We start from the raw sequence: 12,710 nt of genomic DNA on the forward strand, positions 1-12,710 counted from the left end.
ATTTGTATGCTTCTTCTTTGGAATTGATACTATCCCTAATTTCTCTTGTCAGCCACGGGTGCACTACCTTCCTTGATTTATTCTTTTGCCAAACTGGGATGAACAATTGTTGTAGTTCATCCATGCAACCTTTAAATGCCTGCCATTGCATATCCACCGTCAATCCTTGAAGTGTCATTTGCCAGTCTATCTTAGCTAATTCACGTCTCATACCTTCAAAGTTACCCCTCTTTAAGTTCAGAACCTTTGTTTCTGAATTAACTATGTCACTCTCCATGTTAATGAAGAATTCCACCATATTATGGTCACTCTTATTAACTTTATTTTGCTAAAAGCTGAAACAATAATTCTAAAGAAACCTTCAGAAAGAGTTCCAAATTTAAATTCGGATAGCACAATTAGTGTTTTATAAAGAGATATTTTGCTTATTTTGACTACTTCTCTGCAAAATTAGTTTTATGATCCATAAGAGGTTCAGGCTAAATTCCAATTAACACGTCCCGGAGATGCAAGGAAAATCCCTGGAATTCACAAACAATTAATTTTTATTTCCCCCAGGCAAGTTACAGCTTTGGCCTCATCTTTCATCCTTTTAAATCTTGATGTAGTATGCAAGAATATGTGCAAACTTGCGCAGATTTGTATAAAGATGAGTTCCTTGTTTGCTTCATACCCTGCAGTTTCACTCAGACCTGCTCAAATGCCAAACACAACTCCATCTGCAAGTTTCAACTGATTTCATTTGCTCATGCTTAAACTGCACCGGCTCTCCTTGTACTTGCCTCAGGGAACGCCTCCAGCTTTAAAGCCACTGGTCTTGATCCAGTGTGCTTTGCCTGTTGCCATTTAGAATGTTAGCAGAGAAAAAAGTGCACTGTTTAAATGAGAATAAATACTACAGTGTAAACCCCAATGCGATACGTAATCAGTCTGCTGCCTGGAATATGTGGAGGTGAATTGGTCTTGCGATTTGTCTATTCCCACAGCGGAGTGCACAGTGATGGGAATTCCCAGCATCACCACCAACCTCTCGGGGTTCGGGTGCTTCATGCAGCAGCATATCGCTGACCCAGCCGCATACGGTAGGTACCTCTTCCTGCTACATTACATTGATGGTATTCATTGTTAGGGTGATACCCCTTGATAGCATCAACGTGTGTTTTGATGGCAGATTTCCATAGGAGAAAAAAAACGGTTTGGGAGAAAACTGGAGAAGATTAGCACATTATTGTTGCGTTCCATTTCTGAAAGCATTTATTATAAGAGTCAAAAAGAGCATCAGAGAAATGCAGCTTCCAAAGTGGCATCCGTTAGTCTCGTGAGATCGTGGAACTGCGCCTGGAAAGTCTTCACTCTCCAGGGCGCAGGCCTGGGCAAGGTGGTATTGAAGACCAGCAGTTGCCCATGCTGCAAGTCTCCCCTCTCCACGACACCGATGTTGTCCAAGGGAAGGGCAAGGGCCGATACAGCTTGGCACCAGTGTTGTCGCAGGATTTGCCAGAACGAGGTTGATAGTCCCTTTGAAGGTTTATTGATTAGGAGAGCCAGGAGCCGGTGGACAGCTGCATCCAGGAGGAGCGTGCAGTTAATATTAGAACTTTAAATTATGTCAGGCTCACCGAAAGAGAGAGAGCCCTTTACTGCCAGCACAACTGATGAAGCATGAAACAAACTTGTTAGCAAAGTGACCACCTTCATACCGTAAGCACAGGAACTCCTCTATTTATGCAGAAAGAGAAAATTCTACAGGGTTCACAAACTTTCTAGCACCACGGTACAATGCCGCTACAAGTTCCCTTTATGAAATTGGGTGCAACAGTTTGCAATTTTACGCCCAAAATATGGTCGTCAAAGACATGAACGCCAAGTCTTTCTGAGTAAATTTTACATGGTGTTAAAATGCTCATTGTGTATTGCAGTCATGAGTTGCTGATGTGTTCTGAGTTTGCAATGCATGTTGTTTCTCTAAATGCTCTTTAAAAATAAATGTAAACCTGAAACAGAGAAAAATCGATTTGGAAATATGTGAAGAAGGAAAACTACTCTTCCTTCCACTGCCCCCGCCCCCCCCCCCCCGTCACCCATCGTTACCTCAAGTAATCTACCTTAACTAAGATGGATTACCTTTTTAATAATTTGCTTTTTCAGTTGTAACAAACTGATGGATTGATTGACAAGAACAATCTGTCTAAAATCTAATTATACAGAGCAATTTGTACAGCAGAACCAATCTATTCTACTTGTGCTATGCACCTTGGTAACAGAATAAAGCACCGAAATAAAACTGACAGGCCTTTTGTACATAACGCAGGCTTCACACGCTTCCTTTTATGTGCCATTTCTTATTGTTAAGGTAATTGTATTAACAATGGCTGCACTTGGCCATTGTTTTAGGTCATTGCTTTTAGTAATATAATCAGTGTACTTAAAAACAGTTCTCCTCCATATAATATGCTGTGCGCCATCAAATTGGCCTAGTTGGAAAGCAAGCGGTGCCCAAGAGGGATGTGTGCCTTGTGTAATGACGTTAGAGAAAAGACCAGCGTCCAGATCTTTGTTAATAAAATTACCTACAATGGTACTAATGCCTTAAGCAAATTGGATAATACCTTGCATTTCCTCCCAGGGAATAATTGTTCAACCTCACTAAAATTCATTGCACTCAAAACTCATCAAAGCGAAATTAAAGTGAAGGCTTCTTTAGATTTGGGATAAGTATAGTGTTACTGAAAGTCTAGCAGAATCATCTTAGCAGATACCATTATCATAACGAAAAGCAAGCAGAATGTACTCTGGCATACCTAGCAGGTTTAGGATGAGATCATTTAGTTCTTCAAGACCAGACAGTCTGTGGTAACATTCACAATTTATTGTCCGACTGGCATGTAGTGGTCAGTACAGGGACTGCCACACTGAAAATTTTCAGGTGCTTTGCAATGAAGGAAATAGCAGAGATAGAGATGTTAGGGAGAATATTATGGCTTCTGTATAATTAGAAAAAGTAATAGAGATGCCTTGTATTATCGAGAATTGTGCAGGTATATGATATTAGAATGATGCAGAGCCATAGAGTCCTAAAGCACTAAAGCCGGCCCTTGGGCCCAGTGCCGGACAAAATGCCCACTTAAGATAGTCCCATTTGACAGCATTTGGGCCATGGCCCTCTAAACCTTTCCTACTCATGTACCTATGCAGGCCACTTTTAAATGTAATCAGTGTACCTGCCTCAGCTACTTCCTATGGCAGTTCATTCCATATACTGACCACCCTCTGGCTGGAAAGGTTGCCTCCCAGTTTCCTACTAAATCTCTTCCCTCTCACTTTAAACCCATGACCTCAAGTTCTTGATTCTGAAAACATGGAAAATAGCCAGTGTGCATTCATCCTGTCTAAGCCCTTTATGATTGATCCACTTTTATAATATTCACAAAATTTGCCAATACAGTGAATTCTGGTTAATTGGGACCAGTGTATTTTGGCTCAATTAGGCAGCAGTCCCAATTAGCCGAAGTTCCATGGTAATAGTTAAAAAGATATAAGAAAGTCAAATGACCATTTAACTGAGTGACAAATTACGTATTTAAGTGAAATACAAATTAGAAAAACCTATTCTACTACAGTACTATCAATTTGTGTATTAGTTCCCAGTAGTTACCGATGGAGGAATTCATCCAGTGTATGCTGGCAAATTCTTTAGATTGAATGTAAATGAACAAAAATCAGTGCAGGCACCTAGTGCAGGTAATGGACTGCCTTCATACAATGCTGTCGATGATTGCATCCTCCAAATCTTCATTTTCATTCTAACATTCAAGATGATTGTTGAACCTTCAAATTCTTCACAGTCCCTAACTTGTTGAAATAGTGGAATTGTTTCAGTGTTACTCCTGGCTGAATCTGGCTTCTCCAAGCCTGAATGCTTGGAGCCACAGTGACAAAAATCACTGCTTTTTGAGAGCAAAAACACTCAACTCACGCAATACAAAAACTGTTTGCCCTTAGTACCTTGTAGTGTCTGACGGCCACATAGGTGGTCACAACTGTTGGAATTAATTGGCAACAGCCTCCTGCCCCAATGAAGCAGCATAGAGTCCCAAACACACAAAGGGAATCCTGGCTATATTCTTGACTAGTTTTTGTTCTTTAAGAAGAGTCCTTAATAACTGGCTTCCCAATTAACTGTATGCCACTATATATAGAAGTAAATAACAGCTACCATATCCTGTAAGTATTGTGTAGGAGACACTCCTACTGTTGTGTTATCAGACTTACTGCTCTTTTGCATAACTGTATCTTTCTCACTTTGTTTTAGTGAGCCTCGTGGTATAGTGTTTCACTGTGTCTAGCCTTTGTAGGTGAGGTAGAATGTGACATCTCACTTTGGGCTAGTCTACATTTCCCCTGAACCTTTCTCTGGGTTTGAACTATACAGTTTCACAGAGTCATACAGCATGGAAACAAACCCCTCAGCCATTAAGTACTCACCTATGCAATAGGGGGAATTTACAGTGGAGGGAAGCAGATGGACATTAGAGGAAACACACACAGTCACAAAGAGAACATGCAGACTCTGCACAGACAGCACCATGAGTCAAGAACAAACCCTAGCTGCTAATACATTCTGCACCATCTTGGAATGGGAATTAAACTTCGACACAAGTACCCCCAAATAATGCAAATACTAGAAATCTGAAATAATACCGCAGGCCAGGCAACAGCTTTGCAGAGAGAAAAAGTTACTGTTTTACATTGGTAACTTTTCAACAGAACTGGTGGGAAGAATAGATGATAGATTGAAGTTGCAGGCAACTACTGATCTGGAATTGGTAACTTCAGCTGATTACAAACTGGCTAACTAAAATTGGGTTGTGTCACTACACAAATTAGGAGCCCAGAGGTAGTTGGAAATGATATAACTTGAACAATGATAGGTTTTAACATAATTTTTTTTATTGAGATATAGCACAGAATGGGCCCATTTTAGACCTAACCTAATCATGGGACAATTTACAATGACCAATTAACCTATCAACTGGTACATCTTTGGAATGTGGGGGGATACTGATGCAGACACTGATGCAAATATACAAACTCCTTACAAAAATAAAAATTAAAAAAATGAACAAATCAAATTAAAATGACAAATGAAGTGATCACATACTGTGGCCAACCTAACTTTTGTTGAGCTGTGACTAAACCATGTTCAAATTTACAGCCACTCACTAATTTTAAACAGAAAACTGTCCAGAATTTGCCTTGTTGGACGGAAGTGTGTCTGCGAATTAGGCAACTCACTTCAGGCTTGTTTGTTTTCCTCAGGGATTTACATACTTGATCGTCGGTTTAGATCTCTGGATGACTCGTGCAATCAGCTAACCTCGTTTATGTACAGCTTCTGTCAGCAGTCTCGCCGACAGCGCATCATTCAAAGGAATCGCACCGAGCGGCTCTCTGATCTGCTGGATTGGAAGTACCTGGGAAGGGTAAAGCTCAACACTAACTCCTCACCTTCATTATAGTTAATGGTGATCAATATCTAACTCCAATCACCTGCTACAAAATGAAAGGATTTCTCTGCCACCAACTTCACACTTTGTTTTTAAAGCTACAGTTTGATTACTTCCCTTCTGCGTCAGACAGTCACCATTCATTTCATCAGGCGATCGTTTAGAACATAGAACAATACAGGCCCTTCAGCCCACAATGATGTGCCAATATTTAACCTATTCTAAGATCGCTCTTGCCCTTCTTTCCCACATAGCTCTCCATTTTTCTTTCATTTATGTGCTTATCCGAGTTTCTTAAATGTCCCTTGTGTATCTACTTCTACCACCAACCCCCACCCCGTTTTAAAAAAAAATCTACTTCTGATATCCTGCCTCCAATCAATTTTAAGATATGCCCCCTTATATTAGCCATTTCCACCCTAGGAAGAGATCTCTGGCTATCCACTCGATCTATTCCTCTCATCATCTTGTATACCTCTATCAAGTCACCTCTCATCCTCCTTCACTCCAAAGAGAAAAGCCCTTGCTTGTTCAGTCTATCCTCATAAGACATGCTCTATACTCTAGGCAGCATCCTGGTAAGTCCCCTCTGCACTGTCTCCATAGATTTCAAATCCCTTCTGTAATGAGGCATCCAGAGCTGAACACAATACTCCAAGTGTGGTCTAACCGTGCTTAATAGAGCTGCAACATTAGCTCGCAGCTCTTGAACTCAGTCCCCCAACTATTAAAGGTCAACCCACTATACACTTTCTTAACCACACTATCAACTGGTGCAGCAACTTTAGGGGACCTATCGACTTTGTACTCAAGATCCCTCCATTCCTCCACACTGCTAAGAGTCCCACCATTAACTCTGTATTCTGCCTTCAAGTTCAAACTTCTAACGTGTATCACTTCACACTTACCTGGATTGAACTCCATCTGCCACTCCTCAGCCTGCTCAATGCCTGTTGTAGCCTCTTGACAGCCTCCTGCGCTATCCACAACAGCACCAACCATTGCATCACCTGCAGACTGCGAAACCACTCTCCCCTTCTTCATCCAAGTTATTTATAAAAATCACAAAGAGCAGGGATCCTGTGCAGAATCCTGCAAAACACCACTTGTACTATTGTCTTGTAAATTGCTAGTTGCTATTGTGTTGTCTGTAATTGTATGGGTTTGTGCTTTATGCTGCTATCCCAGTCCAAGGCTGTGGTTACCGTCTCCAAATTGCACACAGACCAAGAGATCTGTCTCCTGATCAGGTTCATTACCCAGTGCGGCCCCTCCTCTAGTCAGACAGTTCACGTATTATGTCAGGAATCTTTCCTGGACGCACTTAATAAACTCTTCCCCATCTAAACCTTTTGCACTCAGGAGGTGCCAGTCAATATTAGGGAGGTTGATGTCAGCCATGACAGCAACCCTATTATTTTTGTACCTTTCCAAAATCTACTTCCTGGTCTGCACCTCAGTGTTTCTGTTTTTATTGGGAGGTCAATAGAATACTCCCAGTGGATGGGTTGCTCCCTTCCTGTTTCTGACTTCCACACACTCTAACTCTGTAGATGATCTTGTCACGATGTCCTCCCTTTCTGTAGCTGTGATCATCATCATCATCATCAATGTGCCATGTCGTATGACGTGGGCGATCAGGGTCAATCATCATGATTGTTCTTGGCAAATATTCCTACAGAAGTGGTTTGCCATTGCCTTCTTTTGGGCAGCGTCTTACAAGACGGGTTGCCCCAGCCTTTATCAGTACTCTTCAGAAATTGTCTGCCTGGCATCAGTGGTGGCATAACCAGAACTTGTGATATGCACCAGCTGCTCATACGACCATCCACCACCTGATCCCATGGCTTCACGTGACCTGACTGGGGGACTAAGCAGGCGCTACACCTTACCTAAGGCAGAGAGAAGGGGCACCTTACACCTCCTTTGGTGGAGACGTATCTCCACCCCACCACCCTTGCTGTAGCTGTGATACTAATTCTTGATTAGCAATGCTACTCCCCTACCTTTTTTACACTACCTGCCCCTTTTGAAATATCTAAACTCTAGAACATCCAGCAGCTATTCTTTCCCTTGTGGCAGCCAAGTCTCTGTAATAACCACAATGTTGTAGTTCCATGTACTGATACGTGCTCTAAATTCATTATACTTGTCTCTGGTACTTCTATCATTAAAATAGCCACATTTCAACTTACTCAACTGATTGTAACTGTGCCCTAACATTGCCTCTCATGATCCTTCTATTCTGCACTTAGCTCTTCAGAAAACCTCCTCAGAACCTGCCTTTACATCTGCCAATGTGCCCCCGTCTCCTCTTTTTCCCAAACAAGAGAAAACTGCAGATGCTGGAAATCCGAGCAACACACACAAATTGCTGGAAGAACTCAGCAGGCCAGGCAGCATCTATGGGAAAATGTACAGTCAATATTCCTCACTTTCCCAGCTCACCATTCCTTATTTTTCTGCTCTATAACATGTATCAGAGGGTCTTTTTATGTGAAGAACATTAACAAATAGCTGGTCTTTGCTATTCTTAAATCTCTGAGATCAGAAAAGAATTAAACCCCCCAAAAGAACAATGTAACATGTTGGGGGGGTGTGTCTCTTTGTAAAGGGAGTGTCTTTTGATTGACTTTTCAGTATTACGTCCAAGCAAGACAGTTCGCATTGGCCAAAGCGTTTCCAGATTCGTTCACTTCAGCTCAATGGGAGCCAGTGGTTGTAAGTGATTGTCTTATTGTCTATAACATTGATTATCAGTACAAAAGTCAGGGTTAGCTTGTTCTAAAGTTCATACTGCTTATTTTTGTTTAGAGTAGGCTTAAATATAATTTTATTCACAAGTAACTTCAAAGCAAGTTGCTAACAAATTTTAACAATGTTGGGAGAGGAAGAAGTTAGAACAATGCATGATATTGGTTGTAATGATTACATAGTTGCCACATAGTTAACTAATTTGAATAATTTTATTTTAATTGTGCCAGTGGTATTGTGCATTTCACTGTTCTGCTTTTATAGAAATCTTTGTTCTCCAGGCCATATTATAGAAAATGTTTAACTCTTCAGCTCTTTGTCATACTCAGAATTATTTAGTGGTTTGTGAGTTCAGCATTACTGTTATGATTAGATCGTGGAATTGCCCGTTCGGTAAGAGTTACTGTTTGTCAGCTGCAGAACTTTTTTGTCATGATGGTGTTGGCATTAAATGTAGCCTGTCTCAGCGCTCACTTGCAAAGTACATACAGTATGAGAATAAATAGATAGTTTCTTGGTTGGAGGAGATGTAAATGAAGTGCCTTTGCTGAATAAACCATGCAGATATGCAGTGCACCTGACAGAACTTCATAGAAAAACTACACTCATTGGAATTTTCCTGTGGCTAAATTTCAGATCCAAAGAACATTTATAATCAAAGTATATACACCTCACCATATACAACTCTGAGGTTCATTTTCTTGCGGGCATACTCAATAAATCCAACAACCATAACAATATCAATGAAAGACCACACCAACAGGACTGACAACCAGTTTCAAAAGACGACAAACTCAGCAAATACAAAAAGAAACATTAAATAAATAAGCAATAAATATTGAGAACCTGAGTTGAAGAGTCCATAGGTTTTGGAATAGATGTATGTACACAGTAATGGGGTGTGAAGTTGAGTGAATTTATCACCTTTGGTTCCACACCCGATAGTTGAGGGCTAGTAACTGTTCCTGAACCTGGTGGTGTTAGTCCTGAAGCTCCTGTACCTTCTCCCTGTTGGCAGCAGCGAGAAGAGCGTATGACCTGGGTGGGGGAGATCCTTGATGATGGATGCTGCTTTCCTATGACAACGCTCTGTGTAGAAGTGCTCAATAATGGGGAAGGCTTTAGCCATGGTGGGCTGGACTGTATCCACAACTTTTAGTAGCATTTTCCATTCAAGGGTATTGGTGTTTCCATACCAGGTTATGATGCAGACAGTCAATATACTCTCTGCCACCACATCTATGGAAGTTTGTCAAAGTTTTAGATGTCATGCTAAATCTTTGCAAGCTCCTAACGAAGTAGAGGTGCTGTTAGAGAGGAATTATCTCACTTGTTCAGATTATTGTAATTTACAGTGAAGTTTGGTTAATGTAACATGATTATGCCAGACATTGCTTTATTGAATTTCCTCATGTAAATTTTAGAAGTTTTGCAAAAAAAGACAGATTACATTTTGCCAATTTCCATTCAGTATTCAAGGCAGCATAAATCATTAATGCAATAATGTAAACACACATGTTGATGTAGTAGTGGGTCTGTGTTCACATGTTCATTCTACTTTTTAAATTATAGAGTGAAGGCTTCTGTTACCCAAGGCCTGCATCCAAACCACCTTCTCCAGCTACTTCCCTTCATTCCAGTCCTTATCACAGTGAAACAGAGGATGATGAAGAGAGATACAATGAAGAGGAAGAAGCTGAGAAAGACCGCATGAATATAAAGCCAATTGCAATGATCACTTCAAAATTAGAGAAAAGAAGGGTGAAGAAAAAGAGCCAGGCAACTGAACCCAGCTCCCCAGGAAGCCTTAACTATAGTTCTAGTGATCCTGAAAACCATAGTGACTTGGGAATAGAGGAAAGAAACTAGAACTAAATTGTTTACAACTGCAAAGCTACTGCATTATACCAACTTTACAGAGAATTAAACAGAGGGTTAGATTGTGTGCTGAATTTCAACGAGTTTTGGTTGTAACTGTAAAATTTTCAAATGCACTTTATCCTCAGAGTTTTTGCTTCCAGGTCATGAGTCACAGAAGTAAATTGGAACTACAGGCAGCATCGCTGAAATCATTGTTAGATATTTCTGGAAAATCTCCTGAAAACCTGATGTGTTCAAAAACGGATGGGGGACAAACCAAATTAGACAGACTGATTGAAATGAGATGTGCCTGTTGCATGCTGTCTACAAATTAGCACATCTTCGTGTTTCTTATAAGTTTACAGCAGAGAGTAAATTTGAAATAGATTAATTTAGTATCCAGATCTGGAGCTACTGAAGATGGGTTACTTTTAGTGAATTTTACCACAAAAATCATTTGCATGTGACAAGTGTTGCATGCCATAACATATAAAAATTCAGTATAATTCATAACCAAAAGCAGCTTCCAATTGTAGACTCAAAATACTCTCCATTAATCACCCTCCTGTTATAAGGATCTGATAGATGTTATTTCATTCAGGTAGAAAATATGCAAAGTTAATTTCTTGATAGCAGAATGGATCTTTTATGATTTTTAAGAAAATCTGTGTTCATGGGTTTTATATTTTAATACAATAAACAGATATTTGTTTAAGGCAGTACTTTGTTCGAAGTATTAAGCAAAGGGATGAATCACAAAAATTATATGTGCATGTTTATTTTTCACAACTGGGAAATGTCTGGGGTTTGTTGTATCTTTTAACTGAAGTGACATTTTTGGCCAACGGTAGTCCCAGCGGCAATGGTGGGGCCGCAACAGTGGGCTGGCTAAAATGTCCAACTCTGGAAGTGTAACATACTCCTCACCCTCATTGTAGAACAACCAGCCAAAACATTGGGTGCTTATAAGGAGAATGGTTGTTTAAGTACTGATGTGTGTGAAGCCACCTTGCGTTTTGCACCAGAACTCCCAAGGAGCTGTCTCAACAAAAGAGAAGGTTTTGTTTTTTTTGAGTTAGATGTGGCACTTTAAAAACTAAGTAAAAGGAACACAAATCCTTTTCCAACTATAAAAAGAAATTGAGAAATTTCCAGTTTATGACATTTTTCCATGGTGAACTACCAATCCATATATTCAGTGTGTGACTGTACCTTCTCTCTGCAGTTTCTTGTAACTCTTGCTGCTGTTCATTTTGGCCGTGCGTTCTGTTAAAGACAAACTTGAAATTAAATCTATCAATAAATGTATACTTTTCAGTAGTCACAGGTGAAATGGTGTGAGAAAGTTACTGTAAAGGCATGCAAATAAAAAAGTTACTTTTTTTAAATTGGAGGTAAATCTTGTTTTCTCATTTTCTCCTTTCACCCTCCGTCCATTGCCTCGAAATCCCTGGCTGACTGCAAAAGCAAGTCCATGCTACAGTCTGCTGCACATCACATCCGAACGTTTTGGCAAACACTGCTCACTTGAGCTTATCTCATTGCAGTACGCTTATCACTTAATGCTCAGCTGTTCAGCTCTAAACGAAGCAACAAAAGCTCATATTATGGCCTTTACTTTACAATGTCGGGATGACTGAAAGCACATCTGATATTACACAGGAAAAGGAAAAAGAAAATTTTAGTGGTGATGACCAGGTAAGTAGTTTCAGTGATATTGGTTGAATGTTGACTACCTTTCAATTGGTAAGCTCCTTGAACTTCTTCCCATCCACCACTCCCCCAAACCTGCTGTGTCGTTTAATAAAACCATAGCTGCCCTCAATTGCACAATCCTGTCCATTGGTTGTAATGTTTAAGCATTCATCCTGCCCCTCCCCAAATTTACTGATCGAGAATTGATCTGCCGCACCTCAAAAGTAATCTCCTCTGCTTCCACCATCCTTGTGTCTTTTGAAGGGAACTTTCCAAAGAATCACAATTCGCCTCCTCTCAATCTTAAATGGATGAGCCCTTATGTTTAAACTCTGACTTCAAGTTCATGTTTAATTATCATTCAACTATACACATGAATAGAGCCAAATGAAACAGTGCTCCTTGGGCCAAGATGCAAAACACAGGAACCGTCACACACGGCACATATAACTATGATAGCAGAAAAACATAGTTACAAAAAAAAATAATAAGATAACCCAAGTTCCTGAGTGTCATGGCCTGCAGACTGATGGTGCATGGATGTTGTCCTGGAGTCACGTTTCTGCAAGAAGAGCCTGCAGTAGTTCGCGCAAGTGCAGCCACAGATGATCACAATCCATCTTGTCTTTCTGGGAGTGAATGGTGGAAGGCAGCACCAATGGGAAGGGCCAGACTCTAAACCAGTGCAAAATCCCCTCAGCGACTGCAACAAGTGACCCCAAGGCAAGAGGGCCTGGTCCATGCCACAACTAAGGCTACAGGGCTCCCCTACTGTCGGTCTCACCAATTAACTAAGAATTGGACATACAATATTCTACATTAACAATATCCAACAGGGTCTTGCAATCACAATAAAAATGTCCAAGCCAAACATTCCCACCATTTGTTGGACTG

General features: G+C 40.5%; 1 protein-coding gene across 2 annotated transcripts in view; it reads left to right on the forward strand.

The window, feature by feature from the left end:
* Positions 1-11,509, forward strand: part of LOC134353728 (glycogen [starch] synthase, muscle-like) — a 124,650-nt gene extending 113,141 nt beyond the window's left edge. For both annotated transcript variants that reach the window (XM_063062027.1, XM_063062029.1), the window contains 4 exons: positions 987-1,082; positions 5,320-5,483; positions 8,148-8,228; positions 9,834-11,509. In XM_063062027.1, the coding sequence (XP_062918097.1) occupies positions 987-1,082; positions 5,320-5,483; positions 8,148-8,228; positions 9,834-10,130 (638 nt within the window). In that variant the 3' untranslated portion in view covers positions 10,131-11,509. The remainder of the gene's footprint in view (positions 1-986; positions 1,083-5,319; positions 5,484-8,147; positions 8,229-9,833) is intronic.
* Positions 11,510-12,710: the final 1,201 nt, after the last annotated feature.

This window comes from Mobula hypostoma, chromosome 11 (genome assembly GCF_963921235.1).
Source record: "Mobula hypostoma chromosome 11, sMobHyp1.1, whole genome shotgun sequence".
In the NCBI taxonomy this organism is placed as follows: Eukaryota; Metazoa; Chordata; class Chondrichthyes; order Myliobatiformes; family Myliobatidae; genus Mobula; species Mobula hypostoma.